At 36.5% G+C, this 20,552-nt stretch overlaps 1 protein-coding gene across 4 annotated transcripts; it reads right to left on the bottom strand.

The window, feature by feature from the left end:
* Positions 1–13,920, bottom strand: LOC124160921 (nucleolar MIF4G domain-containing protein 1). 4 transcript variants are annotated; one of them, XM_046537047.1, is made up of 14 exons: positions 13,783–13,920; positions 13,301–13,343; positions 13,162–13,214; positions 12,891–13,086; positions 11,428–11,666; positions 8,722–8,862; positions 8,348–8,510; positions 6,823–6,944; positions 5,779–5,972; positions 4,054–4,229; positions 2,084–2,265; positions 1,316–1,480; positions 1,048–1,179; positions 1–286 (listed from the first exon to the last, which is right to left on the bottom strand). In XM_046537047.1, the coding sequence occupies exons 3-14, from the start codon at positions 13,198–13,200 to the stop codon at positions 23–25; spliced, it is 2,013 nt and encodes a 670-aa protein (XP_046393003.1). In that variant the 5' UTR covers positions 13,201–13,214; positions 13,301–13,343; positions 13,783–13,920; the 3' UTR covers positions 1–22. The 4 variants fall into 4 exon arrangements, with proteins under 4 accessions (XP_046393003.1, XP_046393021.1, XP_046393011.1 ...); XM_046537065.1 differs by having other exon boundaries at positions 13,779–13,907; XM_046537055.1 differs by lacking the exon at positions 13,301–13,343 and having other exon boundaries at positions 13,783–13,911.
* Between the last annotated feature and the right edge of the window lie 6,632 nt (positions 13,921–20,552).

Here is a 20,552-nt window from a genome sequence, read left to right on the forward strand (position 1 = left end):
TATAGTAAAAACATTTTACTAATCAAGAAATGCCAAATACAGTTCCCATCATTTCAACTCTCTGAGTCAGTAAATTCATTTGGCCATTGTCATTAATGTCTTCTGACGTTGACAAAATGTGCCGGACATACAACCATAGGCTCTCCTTGAATACATTAAGTTTAGGAGTCGTGACCTTCTGGCAAATTATCTGGAAGTTTTCTTCAGTTGAATTCAAAATGATGTTGAGAAGAGCTCCTTTGAGAAATATTGCCATTTTTTGGCTCATCATACTAAAATCCAGCACCTGGAAAGGGAATAAGATGCAGAAGATGTTGACATCCAACTAAAATTTTGACTCATGCAACAGCATCAGGTATGTGGTGTACTCTAGAAGTCCAGCAAAGAGGAAGAAACAAAAACTTGAGAAACTCTATGCTAATTACCTTAAAAGGAACAGATAATCACAAGTCTTTAAGTACTTCGCAAAATCCACGAGTCAACTTTCAAAGTTAAGAATTTTGCTCTTGGCAATGATTTAATTGACTTACTTCTTTCATTACATGGCTAAACCAGTGACTTGGGATCAAATAGCACTATTGATTAAAATTTTGAAAAAGCATTCTTGAAACCATAAACTTATTGGTGTGCAAAGACTTTGGCATCATTTATACAATAACATCACATATGCATTTGTAAAAACAAATTTAAATTCATGCAGGTTGTTTGTGATGCATTAGTATTTCTTAGAATATGAAAACATTTGTAAACAAGCTACTAATTATTCATGCCAAAGAACCTTGAGTGGAATTTTATGCTCTCGCATAATCATAATTTTACACGAGAAACATTGCTAATGTAAGTATACAAAGAATACAAAACAGGGTGTCAGATTTAAACATATTCAGTTTTACTAAGGGAGCAAGAAACCCACCTAAAATCATTTATGAGGCATGTTAGACAGCTATAGAATGAAATTTATTCACAAAAAACACTTTGAAAGACCCAACACAGAACCCAATGCATTACAACCTTAGATGGGCGGGAAAAGCACTATAACATACTAACCTTGAGTGATGAAAGGGGGAGATCCTTCCCAATAATGCAACCAGAAACAAACTTAGCCAAATTGGAAACTTGCAATTTTTTTAACTTCTCTAGATCATCTAGCTTGTCCCAAATAGAATACTGAAGACCCACCTGAAAATAAAAATATTGTAGAAAATACATTAGCATGTATAAAACATCTTACACAGTGAGGCATACTTATCCCATAATGAGTTAACAAAAGAAAAAAATGAATCAAAACAGCAAGACATTATCCAGAGACACTAACCAGAAACTTTCGGTTATATCTGCAGAGCTTGCATGCCAAGAACTGGTAGTATGGGTTGTACACTTTTTCTTGAATGGAACAATGAACAATGAGGTTCATCACTTCCGAGTCTTGCTGGTTTCTCGAATGAAAATTAAGTAATTTCTCAAATGCATCATCACAGTCCTGTAAGAGATTAAACAACTGTTCTAAATTGCAATGTTGCATGAAAATATCCGTTTTGGATAAAAATTATTCCTTTACAGTATTAATTTGATAAAAATTACAAAAGACACTGAGGCACATTTTTACTTAATTCACATACTGTATGACTGCAAGATTATTTATAATCCTCATAGCCATGATTAAATTTCATGAAGCAAGGGACATGGCAATAACAATGAATTATGATGACTCCCAACCTATAAAGACCAAACTAAAATATTGAGAGATTTCCACACAAAAACTATAACACTTTCTTAGCTCTAACACCAACACACATTTTATTTTTAGAACTATAGTTGAAATAAATTAAAACTTAAGCAATGTTGTGTTTCAAAAATGATGATGCCAAGCTTGGATTGGATTTTAAATATGATAGTCAAATGATAGTTGTTAATACAAGGTGAGGCAATTGTGACTCAGAGTTTCAATAGCACTTCATAGATAGAAGATATGCACATGGAAAGTTAGAGGTACCATTGCACTCAGGCATGAAAGTTTAATTTTTCTCTCAAGAAGAAAATGGAGTTTAACAACTGAGCAAGATGATTAAAAGTCAGAACAAACCTCAGCAGTGACCAATATTGTGAATATAGACTTTCGAACATCTGTATTCATACGATGCTTTTTTGACAATTTTGCGATGGGCTCTGAGGACCAATTGTTATCACATGCTTGTGGAGGTGGTTTTGATGTTTCTTCTTGAAGTGTCCCACTGGTCATGCACCGCAGAATACCCTGTTCTCCACCTAAACGTATCAGAATAAAATCACAAACAAGAAGGAAATGGATTTCATAATGCCAAATTCCATAATAGAGTTGCATAATAGAATTCCAAAATGCAGTTCCACATAAAGATTCATTTGGCAACAGGTTTTTATCTTTTCCTCAAACAGTATATACAGTGAAACCTCGATATAACGACACCCCACGGTGCACTAATAAACACTCGCTATAGCGAATTGTCGCTTTACCGGAGGTGGAGCAAATAATAGCCAATATACCTGTTGCGAACAGATATACAGGAACAGGAGTGGTGCGGCGACAGATAAATATCTATCCGATAAACGTAAGCATAAATTCAGACGAAAGGCGATGTTTTTTTGCATCACTAAATTTCCTTACTCAAATAACGACTAACTATTCAAACAATTTATAAGCGCCGCACGGAATAAAAATTATGCAAAGCATTGTTTCGTCAATCATTATATTTATCGAACGACAGTTTACCACATAAATTTGAGACTGAGCACTCCATTAACTTCATTTCTAACAGATCGCTAGCAATTACAGAGGTTAAGGAGTCTTCAGGAAAGTCTTCCGGTGGTAAAACCCTCGCTGTGGCGAGAGCCAACACCGAAAGGATCTCGTAAAAACGAATTCTTTAACACGCTTATTATAGGGTCAATTGACGGTGCATCGGCTATCTCTCGTATTAGCGGGTGTGTCGCTATAGCCCGTACTCGCTTTAACGAGGTTCCACTGTACACTGTTTATGCCTGAATATAGTCCCCCCTTTTTTCCAAAAATGCCCAAGGTAAAAGCAAAGGGGCGGACAATATTCAAACACATTTTTTTTACCTTTTCCCGAAACTGAAGCCTCAAAATTAGGGGGGGGGGACTATATTAGGAGAAATACGGTATGTAGTTTGGGATAAATTCACCAGCAGTGACAAATAATACAAATACATATCTGATACTGAAGGAAGCCAGCTCAGAATAAAAAATAATATGTACAATCAACACTTTGAGGCATCACTTGGTGAAATTGCTTCATTTAAATAAAAAAAACTTGGTAAATTTCACAGACACAATTTCCAATCATATAATTTCTTTGATTTGCTTTATAACCACAGATGACAGCATGTGGAGAATAAGCTAGACCTAAGCTGGATGAACTAGCATCCATGGAAATTCTAAAAATTGTAAACCATGACAAAGGAATTTTACTTAATGGTATTGTCTCCCTATCTCATTTCCTTGCTTTAGATCCCACCCCAAATCCCTCACCCTCTTCCACAAACCTGGCAACACAGTCTAATTCACAGATACGTGAAAAACATCACCCTAGATTTTTTCTTTGTTAATTGCCTCCCATGGCCACACAACTTAAACTCAACCCGACTTTCCTACATTGTCACAAATTTGTTATATTGTCATTATGAAGGGTTTTCCCTAATGATGTACTTTTCCCTTTACTCAACCTTCCTGTATCTATAGCAGATGATGTTGCACCATGATGAAAATGATTGCTAAATATTATGAATGTGATATTTACAAAGTTTTTACATAAAATACAAAATACTGTGACCGATGAATTAATGGGGCACTGATTTCCTCTTTCCAAAGCAGGATGATAGATTAAACTAGCCCTGCATACAAACAAACAATGTGATTTCCAATCCTGCTTTTATTACAGTAAAACTTCTATGTTATACCTTTAAAGGGACCACATAAAAAGTGTAAAATAGAGCAGTGCTAAATACGTTGAGGTTACACTTCTGTGGTTTTATTCACATGCTATAATAAAAAATTACCTTTCAGAACTGCATCAAGAGGCAAGTTGATTGGAGTGGTAGTGCTGCCTGGATGAAGAAAGCCCTTCATAAGTTTCTTTAAGTGCTCCAAATGGTCCGAATCAAAGTTTGGCAATTTTTGCACATTGTTATTTTTTATTGCCATAAGTATATCCATCATGAACTTTGCACGAGAACTGGAAAAAAGATTGCTGTTTTGTGATAATTTCTACACCCTGGTTCATAAAAAACATGCAATAGGTCAGCAGAGCTTCAATTATCTGCCTTACTGGCAGGGACAGCACAAATGCACTATTAAAGAAGACATACTATAACCTTTTCCTGATCATTTCTATTGTGTAACTTTTAACTTGGTTTTTATGCCATACATTCTCTCAATCTTTTACTACCATAACATCAGAAAAAATATTGTACGGTTGGTGTGGTTGCATGTTGGCTCCATGTGAGTGTTCGGATGGGTTCAGGTTCAAATCCTGGTGGACCCAGTAATTTTTCAGAGACTGCCAGATCCCTAAGCGATTGCTACATGGAGAACACTTCAAAGACAGCAATCTTGGTAGAATTTTAAGTAAAACGAGTAACTCTCTCAAATTTACCATAAACTCTTCCGCCTCCCACTCCAATTCCATATTCCCCTACCTCCTACCTTGGCCTGGGTATAAATACCGAGAGAGTGTTGGTTGTATTATCTTGAAAATGACACAAAGTGTTGAAACCATGGTCGGTCATTGAGTGCTAAATTAAATAGTGTGGAAATTACCATTTGTGTTTTTATCATGGATATAGCAATATTCCACAAAATCAAGCCTGAAACGATTTTATACGTTTCATCAAAAGCTTAAGACTGGGGATTATTTGCCATGAATAGCTTGAGAAATACGTGATATATCAAATAACAGAAAAATATGAGTCTCTTTAATTTCTATACTCTATATTAAAATAGAACAGGCGAGGTGAGGTCTATGGCCTCAATAGTGAAACAGAAAAGAAGTTACCAGTGGTCATAACGTTTGAGATCAAGTCACAGGTATGAGACAAATTAATGTACTGGTTTGCTGGAACGGGAAGATTTGCAGCACCGAGCAACCCTAGCCTCTCAACTGGAAACTTCACAAGCAATCACTCAACTCGAAGGAAACTTAGCGAGAGTTGAAGGGGCCTTGCTAAGGTTGCCTTTTTCGAGGTACCACACACACAGTTACATACAACACTCATTTCTTGGGCTCAACTCAGGGAGAAAATGCTCAGGTTGAAGCCATGGTATGAGTTAGTTGGTAACCCATCCATGTTACCCGTACCATTGCTTGAGCCTGAGCATTTTCTTCCAGAATTGAGCCCAAGAAGTGATGTTTTATGTATGGGTGTGAGTGCGAGTGAGATTCTAGTTGAGATGCTTGGGTTGATCACTACCACGATTCTTCCCGTTCCAGCAAACCAACACCATAATGAGTCCCATACCTGTGATGCGATCTCTATTGTTACAGATATTGGTGACTACTTTTCTGATCCACTGTAACACACTCTACAATTATAAAAGATTGGTGAATGAGCCCATATTGGTGAGAACAAACAGTGCACAATGCAGTGACCAGTTCTTGGGAAATTATTTTGCCAAATGTGCACCTCAAGGATGACATAGTGGGCAAAAATAAAACCACAAACGTGACTGAGGAGTAAAATTATGACCTTAAGAAGGCATGTGGAATTTTCAAACTCAGTACTAACCCACTTTCTGCCACTCTCGAAGCAGTGGCTTTTTCTTGAATTGACTGCACTAATTCTGTTAACTGAATGGAGTTGTTCTTTCGAAGACTAATCCCAGCAATTCTCAACAGCAAGACAATGAGTTCGGCTTTCTTTTCTGAGAAGTTCTCAGCTAACATTTTAAGGATGTCATACATCAAAATCTCTCCAACCACCTGCAATTGGTATATTAAAGAAATGAGTACATAGTTGGATCAAAAGATAACACATCTACGAATCAATAAATTCTCCTTAGAGATTCTATTATAAATTAAAAAAAAAATATGTTGTAGACGAAATAAAACGCAAGGTTTTTTTACAACTGAATATTTTGTCCATACAAAGTTTCATAATGATGCACTAAGTTGACATAATTTTGAATCACAAAACTTTTTATGTAATGCAACATACATATGAATTAAAAATTACAATAGTTTTGAAACAATGGAACATAATAATACATGGAGATGAAAATATAAAATGCACATTTTCCTTTGCTATTTTTTTAAAAATTCATTTATATCGGTTCTTGAATTTGCTTAAATTCTGCATGAATAGAGGAGCATAAATCTGCCAGGAAAGGAAAAAATAAGAACTGATCTACCTATCAAGTATGTACTTCGCAAATAACACAAGTGATTTGGACTCCTTCCAACAGAACCACTTTTAAAATAATTAATGACAAAACTTGACAAAGTATACAAAGCAATGTATGAGAAACAAGACATTGATATTTTATCTAGAAGACCACTATACATCAATAGCATTAAAATTTCAATCGAATTCTATACTTTAAAGATAAAGGAAACCCATCTTTACCCCACTTCATTGCATGGAATAACATACTGCATGTTTAGAAAGACACAGGAAAAGTAATACAGAAACCTTAATTAGGAGCATAAGTTAATAAATATTTTTTTCAAATACAGTTACATTTGGATTAAGTCCATTTCCTAGTGTTAAACTATTACACGGTTCATGGGTATAAAGACATTAATTGATAGTCAATGTTTTACAGCCACTTACCTTGAAATTATACAGATATGATATCAATACTACCACATTATCTATCTTCTTGCATTCATCTTCAGTTTCCTCACTAAGCAGTTTACTAAACTCTTTAGCAGCAGCATAGGTCACACTCGAGCCTATGAGAGAGGAGTGGTGTGGTCAATTTCCTTACAATGAAATAAAAACCTTTGAACTAGAAATGGAATATCAACCAGTCAGTTGAAATGAAAGCGATTATTATTACACTTCTAATGATAGTTAGTGTAATGAAAAATTCTGTCATAATGCCAGTAAAACTATAGAGCAAGACTGAAATCAAATTTTAACAATCAGCAGGCTCATTCTAAATTAAATTAGTGATAAAATCCAATCAAGACTGATAACATGTATTTGAGGAAGTTATATACCACCAATGCTGCTACTAGGCAATAGCCTACTAGCAGTAATATGTAATAAATAAAATAAAATATATTAAATCAGTCAATAACAAGATTTTTCCAACAATACAAATGACAGCAGTAAAAAATGGGGTTATTCAAGCTTATTTAAGTATACCGGGACTAGCCGCGGTGATAACTTATACGGAGTCACCCGCAATGCACAGATTGTGCAAAAAATCCACAGAGAAAAATCATTCGCCTTGACCGGGATTCGAACCCGGATCCCTCGATTTCCGGGCTTTGCTTCCTGGCTGTGGCGCCATGCACACGACTTGGACTGCTAGTCGCATAATATGCCCGGCAGTCCATACTACCTTGTCCGGTATAGTCCACAAATTTCCACAGAGGAGAATGACGTCTCGGTAGCTTAACTGGCTATAGCACTCGACCGGAAATCGAGGGATCCGGGTTCGAATCCCGGTCAAGGCGAATGATTTTTCCTCTGTGGATTTTTCGCACATAATTCAAGCTTGTCAAAAGTGATTTATGGAATTGATGCATCATGTCTAATACACATGGGCATTGCCGCCATAGGGGATGCCCCCCAATATTTAAAATTTTCCGGGGGAGGACCCCCCATTTTTCCCCCTCAGTGTTGATGCTGACGACGCCAATGCTAATACAAATAATTTTGGGTTGGGATTTACAGATATAAACATGTAGGTGGAGCACATTTTTTGCTCTATTGCTATCAATCAAAATTAAAATAATTTCAAGGGCATTATAAACAGTCTCCCATCTTGAGAACCAGCTGATAACTTAGCAAGTTGTACCCCATTTTGGCTGCTATGGGCCTCCAGTACCTCTACCTGCTGTGACTACAGTCTACATCAATGGCTGCCTGTCAACAAATTAATCTATTTTGTGATGGCTGATGAGGTGAAGAAAATCGCCAGATGGATAAAGGCATCAGCTGAAAATCTTAATCTAACATTGGTTGCATTACAATAAATAATCGTTGCCCCCCAACCTTATGGAATGAATCCTTCAAACATGCAGACTTCCCTTTTTCTGATATTCACTCTAAAAAAAAATTAAGGCCATCCCAGTGCATACAAAATCATGCAATGTTTGAAAATATGGAGAAGATACTAACTTACCCACTGAAATGTCAACGTTTGTATGAAGAATTGCAATCAATAAAGCATTTTCCATCACCAGTCTTTCAGGAGTTCTCACAGATGACACTAAGGAGGCCATAGCAACTTCCACCAATATTCGGTTTATGTTATTTCTGCTGTTGTTCATATATAAGTCTTCAAGCTGCATAAATGAAATCAATATTTAAGAAATTATGTATAAAGGATGGATACAATATGACTTAAAATGATTTAAGAGATTTAAACATTTTCTGTGCAAAATTGTGAATGCTACGGATATATCACTTCTATCCATTTTAAAATGACTTCCAAATATACAGATAGACTTATTGAAGTAACTGAAAATTTAACGACAAAATTACATGCAATTTTACCTGAATCGCAATTTTATGCATGTTAGCCTCAGCAAGCCTATTCATTACACCCTTTATTTGTCTTTTGAGGGATATCAGAAGCTTGTCGCTAGAGTCTCCAAGATGTTCTTGACTCTCTTGCTTTTTCTTCAGGGCTATATCCTAAAAAAATGTATCATTAAATATTATTAAGACAGAGTCGATTATCAAATGTTAAAAATGACAATAAATTCAGAGATTTAAAATCTTCTAATGATTGACTAAAACAGGTGATATGTTTCTAATTTTAAGAACCACATTCTGGCTACTTTATTCACCTACATTCCAACTACCACATTTCTTCAAGTAAGCTGTATTTTTCTCAATTATAGGAGGGAAATGGAGAAAAACATACCCACTAAGCAAGAAATTAATACTCTTCTTTACCAATCAGCCAAATCACAAGCATTATGCAGGTGAATAATGCAATGGTATGACTGTATCAGAAAAAAATATCACTTCCAGCAGAGTAGTGGTACAGGTAAATCGTATGGCCGTATAAGTCGAAATTGTCCATAACTGGCCTCGAGACATACGTATGGCTTCGAGCAATTCTCCTTTGAGCGAAAGGCCATAAGTTATAAGTTGGGTAGTAGCTAAGGCCTAAAGGCCATAATATTATGGGCCACACAAAATAACATAATACAGTGGAACCTCGTTAAAGCGAGTACGGGCTATAGCGACACCCCCGCTATTACGAGAGATAGCCGATGCACCGTCAATTGACCCTATAATAAGCGTGTTAAAAAATTCGTTTTTACGTGACCCTTTCGGTGTTGGCTCTCGCCATAGCGAGGGTTTCACCGCCGGAAGACTTTCATCAAGACTCCTTAACCTCTGTAATTGCTAGCGATCTGTTAGAAATGAAGTTAATGGAGTGCTCAGTCTCAAATTTATGTGGTAAACTGTCGTTCGATAAATATAATGATTGACGAAACAATGCTTTGCATGATTTTTATTCAGTGCGGCGCTTATAAATTGTTTGAATAGTTAGTCGTTATTTGAGTAAGGAAATTTAGTGATGCAAAAAACATCGCCTTTCGCCTGGATTTATGCTTACGTTTATCGGATGGATGTTTATCTGTCGCCGCACCACTCCTGTTCCTGTATATCTGTTCGCAACAGGTATATTGGCTATTATTTGCTCCATCTCCGGTATAGCGACAATTCGCTATAGCGAGTGTTTATTAGTGCACCGTAGGGTGTCGTTATATCGAGGTTGCACTGTATGTAACACTAAAGAGTTATAAAAGAAATTTATGAAGTTTCATCGATTATACAGCAATTGTTTCAAGAAATACATGAATATTGCAAGGGAGCACATGCGGATTCAACGAGTATTGGCTAAATACATAAAAGAAAGACGTCGATTTCATCTAGAAAGGAGGAGGATATGAGAAACGTGTAATCCGTTCGAATATGATGATGATATTTTCATTAAGTATTTCCACATTCCAAAAGAAGTTGTTAATTACCTTTTAATCAGAGATAGTGGATAGACTTATCGTTTGCTTAGACTCAAAAGTTATAAATACTCTTTAAAGGGATGCTCTGTTTAAGTGAAGGGAGGAGCGGGCTTTTATTTGCTTTGTGTGCTTCATTTTCTAACAACAGACTTCTTACTTATTTATTTTTACAACCTGTAGGTAACTGGAAATATACGCTCTGAACTATATTTTTAGGTTCTTGTTGCATTATGGCTCACGAGGGAGGATATCAAAGAAATGTGAATAGGGCTAGACATTTTTTTGGCAGCAAAGCAACCTTCAGTAAGTTGATGCTTAAAGGACAAATGCCGTCCACAAATCAAGGAAAAAATGATATTTTCATATTGATGCTATAATTTTACACAGCTACCTTAACTTAAGCCTATGATAATTAAATTGATAAATGAATCTTAAAGTTTCATTTTCATCTTTAAATTTTGTGCATTGGCTGGATTTCTATGGCTTTTAGGGGGCAATTGAGTGCACCCATTAGACAATAGTTACACCAACGGAAGGAGAGACAGAGGGTTAGAACTACAAAACTACAAGGGGATCTCATGTTCTCACTCTATTCATTACATGTACAATTAATGAATACTATAATTACTGTACGGTACAAATTTCTTCTGCTTCCTCTTGTTGATGATTTTTGCTCTTCACTTTTCTTTTAAGCTCTCCGGCGTCTGCCCGCAGACCAGTGTTTAGAGGAAATCCAAATTTATCCTTTAATAGGAGTCCATTTCAGTTAAGGGCCATAGAATTAATTTGTTCTCCATGTTGGGACAAACTACCATCTCAAAAATTGACCAGAGTTTAAAAAAAGTGAACCAAACTTATGGTACCAATTATAATTTTCATACTCGCCAACAGAAAGGCTGATAGGACTTCAGGCTGGGCCACGTGATATGGCCCTTTGAGAGTGGAATTGGTATAGGCCATAATTTTGGGTCAGGCCATACAAAACTTATAACCATAAGTAAGGCCCCGTTTAGCAGAATATCCTGCAGGACTAATATTACTCTTAGTCTTCATGTACTTCCTGTGTAACTCCCACAGCCATTAACTAAATACTGCACCACACAAAACTTCAAAACGAAAAGAAGATGCTAAGTTTCACTAAGTATGGGGCCCCTAGACACATCTGAGACCTGTACACCAAAGAAATTGAAAACTTTTATTCAAGGGCAAAAATCATGCTTACCTCTTCCTTTACATTTTGAATAATACTATGGTCATCAACATTTGGAATGTCCATAGAGTCACTTAAGTCCTCAACTTTCCATTGATTAATTCTTTGATGGCTGGCAAAACCCATCTCGTGATCTTTGGAGGCTGACTTTGAAGGCTCCTTCTCTTTTCTCTCTTTTGAAGGAGACTTCACTTTATCTTTTGAGGGTTTCTTGAGATTGTGCGAGACCTGGTCACAGCTTTCAAGCAGATCTACATTCTTAGTTGAGGAAAAGTATGCTACAGTGACATGCAGTCAGAATTAGGTCACAATGGTGGCAGAACAAAATACGGGATATGAAAAAAAAAAATTGCTACTAATATATGCAAACAAGAAAAAGTTACCGTGTATGTCTGAATATAGACCCCCCTTTTTTTCCAAAAATGCCTGTGGTAAAAGTAAAGGGGGGACTATATTCAAATGCATTTTTTTAAAACTTTTCCTGAATTAGAAGCCTCAAAATTAGGGGGGGGGGACTATATTCGGAGGGAGACTATATTCGGAAAAATACGGATTTATAGAAAAAATGTCTAGCAGGATGAGTTTCTGCCTTGTTCCCACTCAAAAATTTTTACAGGAAACCACTACTTATTTCATGATTTATCAGCAATGGCTTCTTAACCTTCCATCGGGCACAGTGGATCTGACAGGCACAGCGAGAGTTTCTTTTCTGTAGCTTTTTTTTTGACACACTCTATGCAGCTTTTCATTTTTCCCATTAATGCTGACAGATCAGTGGCAGATTATTCAAATAAGAAAAATAATGGCACAATAAAGTAAAATGAAAGCATTATTGGATAAATAAGATAGCAAAAGAAAAAAAACACTGATCTTATATAAATCGCATGCTAAAATACATTGCATATGATAATATTTAACAGTCTAAAGAGTACATCAAATCACACCATGCTGGATCGGTTCCGGGCTGTGGGATGGCATGTAAAGGGGCCTATGCATAGCATAAAAGACATCATTTAAGTGTTCGACTATACAAATAATGGTGCTTTAAACTTTAAAGGTTGGACACTGAGCCATGATAAGAGTTGATGGTGTTTTTTCACATCAGTGCCTGTCAGGCACATTTCACCTGAACTCAGCAATTCCAATATTGTGCCTGACATAAGGTTAAAGAGTTCAGAGAAAACAATTGAGAGAAAAATGATTTTTGAAAGGAAAAAAGTCAATATAATACTTTAGATTCCAATTAGATTTCATTAAGCAATTTCAAATGTAAGTCTTTTCCAATGAAAAATTCTAGCCGACAATTTAAATTCATAAATTAAGAGAGTCTGAAAAGTTATTCATGACATGCAGTTCACTTTCGTAACAATCAGAAAGATTAAGTGACATGCACGGAAAACCATATAGAGGTTTGGTATGGAAACCCATCGTGACATATTTACCCAGGTAACATATCAGTCACTCAAAAAGGATACAATCCAATCCATCGTCAATGAAAGACTTGGTTATACTTGTTGCTTTCTTTAATTTTAAATTCTTTTCAAGCCTAGAAATTATAGCATCTTCTTTTTTTATATCTTCCAGCAATTGTTTCTTACTAAGCGTGTCAAGGTTCTTTGATTTTTTGCGTTTCCCATTCTTTCCTTTTTTGCGCTTAGCCGAACCAAATTTCTGAAATTAAAGACATTAATTATTGACTAATCTTTAGGGCCTACCTCCTAAAATGTTACCACAACAGCACATCACCTTTCCCTCCGAATGTTTCTCCGTGTATCCTGGTTTCATATCGAGACTCTCACCTAAAGATGAAAATAATACAGATAATTCAAACAAACGGCAAAGATAGATTTGTTGTTAAAGATAAGTTTTGTGAAAGTAACTTTACTTTTTATACGATTGCAGAAAATTCAACATCTACAGCATCTCATCTTCGCATTTAAGTAGTGGACATGGAAATCAAAGACGTGCAATGCATATTATTCATGAAGTTACAGGAGAGCTGAATGGTAATAAGTGAATTAATTTTATTATAAATTCTAAGAGTAGCTGAAGGTATTAAAGCAGCAAGTGAAAATACATAAAAGGGCTGCAAGAGGGCGAAATTCAAGTAAGACTAGCAATTGAACTATATAGCCACCGTTTAAAAGGGCTTAAATAATATGTTCAACTAACATTATTCACAACACTGACACAATCGGGAATGGCAATTATATTGATGCAGTACATAACTATTATTTCAAAGTTTACAACACGAAAAACGAACACGTATACGATAGCACAGAAGTATATCTCAGTTATAGGCCCCCAGTCAAACGAAAGCAAGCATTTTGGTAAAAAAATATGAAGGAAAAGGAAATACGAACTTACAAAATCCGCAAATATGATTCAAAGGACTTCACGTCGATAATAAAGGCCGTAGTATCACGAAATCTTCGTGAGACATTCATCGTCAATTTTCCCGACTTCCATGCTGCTCTGTTTTGATCACGTGACTCGAAAAAATGAAGATCGAAAAACAGAGACGATCAAAAATTTCGCGGGGTTTCATACGAATTGTAAATAATATTCTTGATGTTAATGATTGTTGATAATATCGCTTGAGGAGTTAGTGCAAAGTAGGGGATAACGAAATGTTTATCAATCAGTTACTGTTCACTTAGCATAAATAAATGCAACAAGAACTTATTATTTCCTACACTAAAATCAATAGACTGGTAATTCCGGTATTGTAATGGGAATAACACTGCAGGTGTTAAGGCGCGGCGCGACAGTGTCTTAACATTGGACAATGGGAATATCTTCGAATGCAGATAGAGTTGCGCGTGTTTTCTTCAATTATAAAGAAAATATGATGAAATATAAACAACATTTTTAGATGAAATGAAGGTATAAAGAAATGTGAGAAATATTTATTTTAAAATCTCCCCTGGTCTCTGAGAAAATAATTTTAAAAATATTCTCACCCATCGGCGAGAAAGTTAAAAGCTGGTTGTTTTTGCTATAAAACAATGCTTTGGCAGGCATTACTTTGCCAACCAGATAATATATAGTAACCTTGAGGAAATTCATTTCTGAGGCCGTTACATTAAATCGATAGACCCTCCCAGGTTTACCAATTTCATTATATGCCACAACATCAGTGGCTTCCTAATATAAAATTAGAAAACCTGCGAAATGGCATGATTATTGAAATTAGATAATATGCGTCATTTTTGCGATGAATAAAATATTTATAAATCATTTATGTAGCTGTTAAAACGACTTAACTGCCAAAAACAGCATTTGATTGTTTTATTCGCATTGCTGTAAAATTGCAGTCGAATATCTTCAATGAAAATTATTTATGGTAGATAATAAAGAAATCTCTTCATAAATGCCTAATCCAAAATTTGTTGCCGAATAAGAATATCATGGAGAAAGATATGTTTGACAAGAAAAGGAAGAACGAAGACATAACGGTTGCACGGAAAATATAATGTTTAGCAAGACAAGTGTTGTAGATAAATAAAAACTTTTAAAACAAACCTATATTCTAAAAACATTTTTTATTCGAGCTCATTAATTACAACATTCGATACGACCGATTTAAAACACCTTTCACGGATTTATATTGTAACATACTATTTTTGACCTTGGAGAATATTGAGTATACTCATACTAGTACAGTTCCAGTCCAGTTACCCAGCCCAGTCACAGTCCACTTATTGCCACAGTACACTTCCAGTCATTTTTTCTAGCCCTGTCACAGTCCAGTTTGAGCTATAGTACAGTTCCAGACATGTTACCCAGCCCAGTCACAGTGCAGTCTGAGCTCTAGCACAGTTCAAGCACAGTGATCCAGCACTGTTACAGTACAGTTTTTCTCAAATTCTAGCTGCCATAGTACAGTCTAGTACAGAAGAGTGTACTGTGACTGTGCTAAACGCAAAGTTTAGTCCAGTTACAGTGCAGAGTTAGTGCAGTCACAGCACAGATTTTTTTGCCTGAGTATAGTTGTTATGCAATACGCTTTGTCAAAAGCAAAAATTTTTTCGGGAAAATTGACAATTTTCCCGAAAATTATGCCTTACAAACATATTTTTCAAAAAAATCTCAAAATAAATATTCAATAACCCCTCCAATCCCCTACGAGTAACCTCTAGCATCGTTTGTGATGTAAACGGTGAGGTGAATAGCAAAAGTTTTCGAAAAATTGCATGAACACGAAATTTATTATGGGGGAGGACCGTCCATTGCTATTTTCTTAAGCGCAGCACAGGAAAAAAAGAAAAAGGCGGCTAAATGAAGTTCCTTTTTACAATTGAATAAAATAAAATAAAATAAAATAACTTTGTTTTATTCCACACTTCATTTTAAAAGCACGACCCGGGTTTCAACATCTAGTGTTATAATCAGGTACAATTGGATGGGTGGCATGCTCTTAAATAGGTAATCGTTCCTTTTTACACTTAACACCATATGTTGGCCTGTGTGTCCGATACCAACGGTGAACGACCCTTCTTCTCTAGTAAATCCGACTTCCTTATCACCCAGAGCTTTGGTCGAGACGCGGCCGCCCCGGCAATAAGAGATATTAGTTTTCAATTGACCTTTTCTTATAAAAATAATGACAGCAGAAAATGAAAATTTCATCACCCCATTCGAGAGTAATTTGGAACTAATTACAGCCTTCAATCCTATTCATTAACTCTCAATATTCTCAATTTGCAATATTTATCATAAAATCAAGGTTTAGTTAAAAAGCATTAATTACTAGCGACATAAACATTGCATTGCTTTTGCAAGGGTCAACGCACCCCTTTCGAAGGTATAAGAGATAAAAAGGATCAGAAATAAAAAATTAAAGGGGCTCATTCGAACTGTGCAAATTTTACTTGCCAGATTAAGACACTCACGTCCTAGCTTCACAATTTTCTCACAAACTATCTGCCCTTCGAACGTCTGAACTGCACAAATTGCCGCAATCCTAACGGAGTAACCAACTTATTTAAAATATTTTGACCTCGGATCAATGAAATGCACTTTGAATAAAATAAAACTCTTTCACCACTTAAAGATTTTGTTTTCCTAGTTCAATTCCAGTCCCAGTCTTCTCATTGCTTCTGAAAAATAATTTCTTAATTTTTTTCTTTTGATTTTCAGCTGATATCCGGCCTTTTTCATTTCCATATTTTTCAATGTCTTTTTAAAATCATTCTTTGTATCGCAAATGACTGCCGTGTCGTCAGCCAACCGCAGCATACTAATTCTTTCTCCATGAATGTTGACACCTTAAGCCTTGTCATTAATTTCATTGAAGCTTTCTCGACGAAAAACAGTTGCAAAGTTGCAAAACAGATGCAATATAGATGAGGAAAATGCAATTACTCTTCTCTCTCCTATACCTATTCTTGCTTTTTATGATCCTCATTAAGGCTTTGAGCTCAATTTTCAGTTGTCAGTGACAAATGACCTCGTTCACCAATTTTTGAAAATTTCGATAGGGATATAATTTAAAGAGCTGGCGACTGGTAATATTCCATTTCTCTACCCGACCATCTCGAGTCCCGCAAGAATTCGATGTCTTAAACCTTTTGTAGATAAGTTGATGGCGCCAGGAAATAATTACGAGAGATTTACCACTTCTCATTTATTCCTCCTCTCCTTGCATTGGACTCGGGTGGATCGCTGCTGTTTACACTCTTTGGAACAATTCTTTCTAACAATGAAACGTTCTCGCTGAACGAGTTAATGAACCATCTTTAATGCCGTCACCTAATCATGAAAAGTGGGTGGCAACTTCCTTGTTATTTTGTATGGTGCTTGTGAGACAATGACTGAATGAAGAGAATTTTTTCATAATTACTAATCTCTCCCTTCCATCTGCCGAATTCTTTTTTATCGAAATGCGATTTTTGTCTGAGCTAATCATCCCATTAGAGAATTGTTAATAGTGATGTAGTGTCTTCATGTGTCAGGAGCACACGAAAATAAATGAAACATTATTATTACCTCCGCAGCGATCGAAGCGTGGTTGAACTGCTGTTTCCCTCAAACGTTATCCCTGAAAGCTGCCGTAATCGAATTTTAAGATCGGCACAGAGCTTGGACTAACCATCCCAAAAAGTATAGATATAACTGGAGTCCAACAGCCGAGTTTGATATTTAAGACCAAGGTGGCATGTAGGAAAACAAGACGAAAACTCCGTTGCACGGCGCCACCATCGGTGCTTGTTTTCGAAGGACAAAAACATGCATTTTACGCGATAGAATGAAACGTACTATATTCAATTTAAAAACGAAATTATTCGAATACCATTTTTTACACTATCTTGAGACTTTGTAAGTATAAGGTAAATGAAGCAGGCTAATAGAGAAAAAAATAAATATCCACTTGCCATTCCTAAGTGCCACGTTAACTTCAGTTAAGAATGAGGCACCATGTATGATTTCTGAGCCATACCTTAATAATAAGGGATAGTTGCGCGGACGGACACAGGGATTGCTAAGTATCTTTTAACGGCATCCTTTATGGCCGCAATAAAATTTGCGCATTCCGGATTCAACGGGGCACGATATATCATCTCATCTCAACTTGTAGAACACAGAGTATAGTGTCGCGAAGCCACGAAAAGGTAAACTTCGGAATGGAGGTCTGTGGGACGCGACCGAGATAGGGCCAGTGGGTAGATCGATGGGAGACAGCGTCCGCTCAATTGACTGGGGAAAATGGAAATTGCCAGTGACCGTTCGACAAAAGAGTTCAACAGCCGTGAAGGAGGAAATTGAAACGCTCCGTGGTTTCGGGGGTGTGATTTTTTTTCGGCGCTACCACACTTTTTATGATGATGCGGCATTAATGATGCGATTCATTGGTTATTATGACGGGCCACATTTCTATAAAGGCGTCTTCACAATAGACAAGGAAGAGTGACGACAGACCCCTATATTCCTGCAGACATTCCATCGTAACACATTCGCGTCTTCTTGTAATTTTGGGAGGCGATCCTAAGCCTGCCATCAGTATGTAGCAGAGGAGAAGATGTCAAGACTAGCATTAAAAAAGAAAAAAAAAACTGGTCGAGGTGGATGGATTCAGTTATTTGGGAAGCAGGCTAACTATCGATCGGAGAAGCAAGAAATAAATATAACGGCAGAATAGCCCAGGAAAAGAGAGATTTTCAGGTAAATAAAGATTACAGTGGGAAATTTAAACACAGGACTAAGGAAGCAATTTATACTAACTTAAATTTAGAGTATACTTCCTTACGGAAGTGAGGCATGGACAATGAAAACAGCGAATAAATCAAGGGTAGAGACTTTTGAAATGTGATGCTGCAGAAGAATGATGAAAATCTAATGGATCAACTATGTAAGTAATGAGGAAGTCTTCAGAAGAGTATGAGAGGAGAGAATCCTCATGAAAATCGGAGCGGATCAGTAGGGAGCGCGTTGAAGGGGAGGGGGGGGGGCTTGATTGAGTTAGCCAGATTCAGAGGTCAGATCAGCCAAGTCGAAGAGGGCCAAGTAAAGAACGATCTATTCACAGCTGGGAATTAAAAACAGAAGTAAGAAAGCAACATATCAAACCTTAGATTTATTGATCACGCTTGTAGATTTGTAGATTCTTAATAACGCCTTGATTACGATACAAAATGGCTGTGAGATACGGACGTTGACAGCTGGAGAGAAAACAAGGACGTGAGAATGCGAAGTACGGTACAAAAAAAACGATGAAAATCGAATGGATCGAAGAGTATTCTCACTCAGTTTTCTCTGATATTCCTGTTTTTAAAAGGAGAGACGGAATTCAACTTCTTTTTTTAAATGTTTTTACATTGAAAAAAAGACCACAAGCTCCTTGCATATTCCTTCGAATTCCTTCATAACGGTTTTCTCTCACTCAGGGCTGATACCGAGTGGGTAATTTGTAACACGTTCTGCCTTATGGATAAAGTAACGACGGATTTATACGAAGAGTAAAAGGAAAAGAGAGGTCTTATGAAAACATTTAGAAGAAGTCAGAATAACTTTATAGCCCAAATTATAGAATATGATGGCCTGGTGAGGATAATCAAGTGAAAAATAGATGACAGGAAAGGTTTAGGAAGGCCTCGAGTAAAATAGATGGGATAGGTAGTGAAGGATGTGGGAGTGAAGAATTATGTAAGAGCGAAAAGGCTTCTTCATGAGAGAATTGACGAATGATGATGACGAATTAACGGAATATAATGATGACCCTCTTTGAAACGTGGTTAGTCACGCTCTTCCGTCAATAGGATTTCTAAGTATATTCTCTTATCCAAATCCTTTTCTCGCTCAGTTTTTTCTCGGCTTGCTCAGAGCTCCTAAACTAAAAGACAATTTTTTCCGCGTGCTATCTCGATATTTTGGGCCGGCTACTATTGCGTGCCTAACTTTGTTTTCTACCACCTTATTTTTATTTATACCTACCTGGGGGGGCACGTGCCCCCCCCCAGACCCTTAAAAGATATGCAAGATTTTTAATGCGGTCCTGTTATTAGTGCGTTCGTTTTGTATTACGGGGTATCTTTGTTCCCCCCCAGAACAAAATCCTGTATGCAGCCTTGCTTGAGCCCTCCCCCCCAGAAAGAAATCCTGGAGCCGACCCTGACCTTATTGTTGTCTTCCTTGTAATCTTTCACCCAGTGCTTAATTTATACAATTTTAGGTACCGGAACGTTTTTAATCCACACATGATTTTTAAATATGAAATGAAAAAAAAACGCCATAAAAATTCGTTTTTTTTAAACTTGTCATTAAAGTAACAATCACCTTTGAACAAATATAAAGTACGATAATACGAAGACATTTTTCAACATTTTTATTTATATGTGGTACTCGCATTCATTAATGTTATTAATAGTAACCCATTTTCTCTGAGAGGTGCCGGAACATCGTTAACTAAGCAATGATTTCACATTTTACGCACTTATTCTTATCGAGTCATAAACTCGGAGAAAAGGTATATTACTTACTTCGAATGTATGAAAGTTTTGGGCCAGATCAGCCAGTAACTCATACTTATTAATCTTGCTCAGCATCAAGACGGTGTTGGCAATAGCATATTGTCCGTGAGTCATAAACGATCAATCCAATTAGAAACTCTAAATCTGCCTTTCTGCTTCGTTTAACGG

Source organism: Ischnura elegans, chromosome 1 (genome assembly GCF_921293095.1).
Source record: "Ischnura elegans chromosome 1, ioIscEleg1.1, whole genome shotgun sequence".
Lineage (NCBI taxonomy): Eukaryota > Metazoa > Arthropoda > Insecta > Odonata > Coenagrionidae > Ischnura > Ischnura elegans.

Bases quoted from the DNA above. Each gene is read 5' to 3' on its own strand.
- LOC124160921 (XM_046537047.1), bottom strand. From the start codon at position 13,200: ATGAAACCAGGATACACGGAGAAACATTCGGAGGGAAAG. The intron at 8,863-11,427 runs GTAAGCATGATT...ACATTTTTTTAG, and splicing joins TTCAAAATGTAAAGGAAGAG to GATATAGCCCTGAAGAAAAA. The intron at 4,230-5,778 runs GTTAGTACTGAG...TCTTTTTTCCAG, and splicing joins TCGAGAGTGGCAGAAAGTGG to TTCTCGTGCAAAGTTCATGA.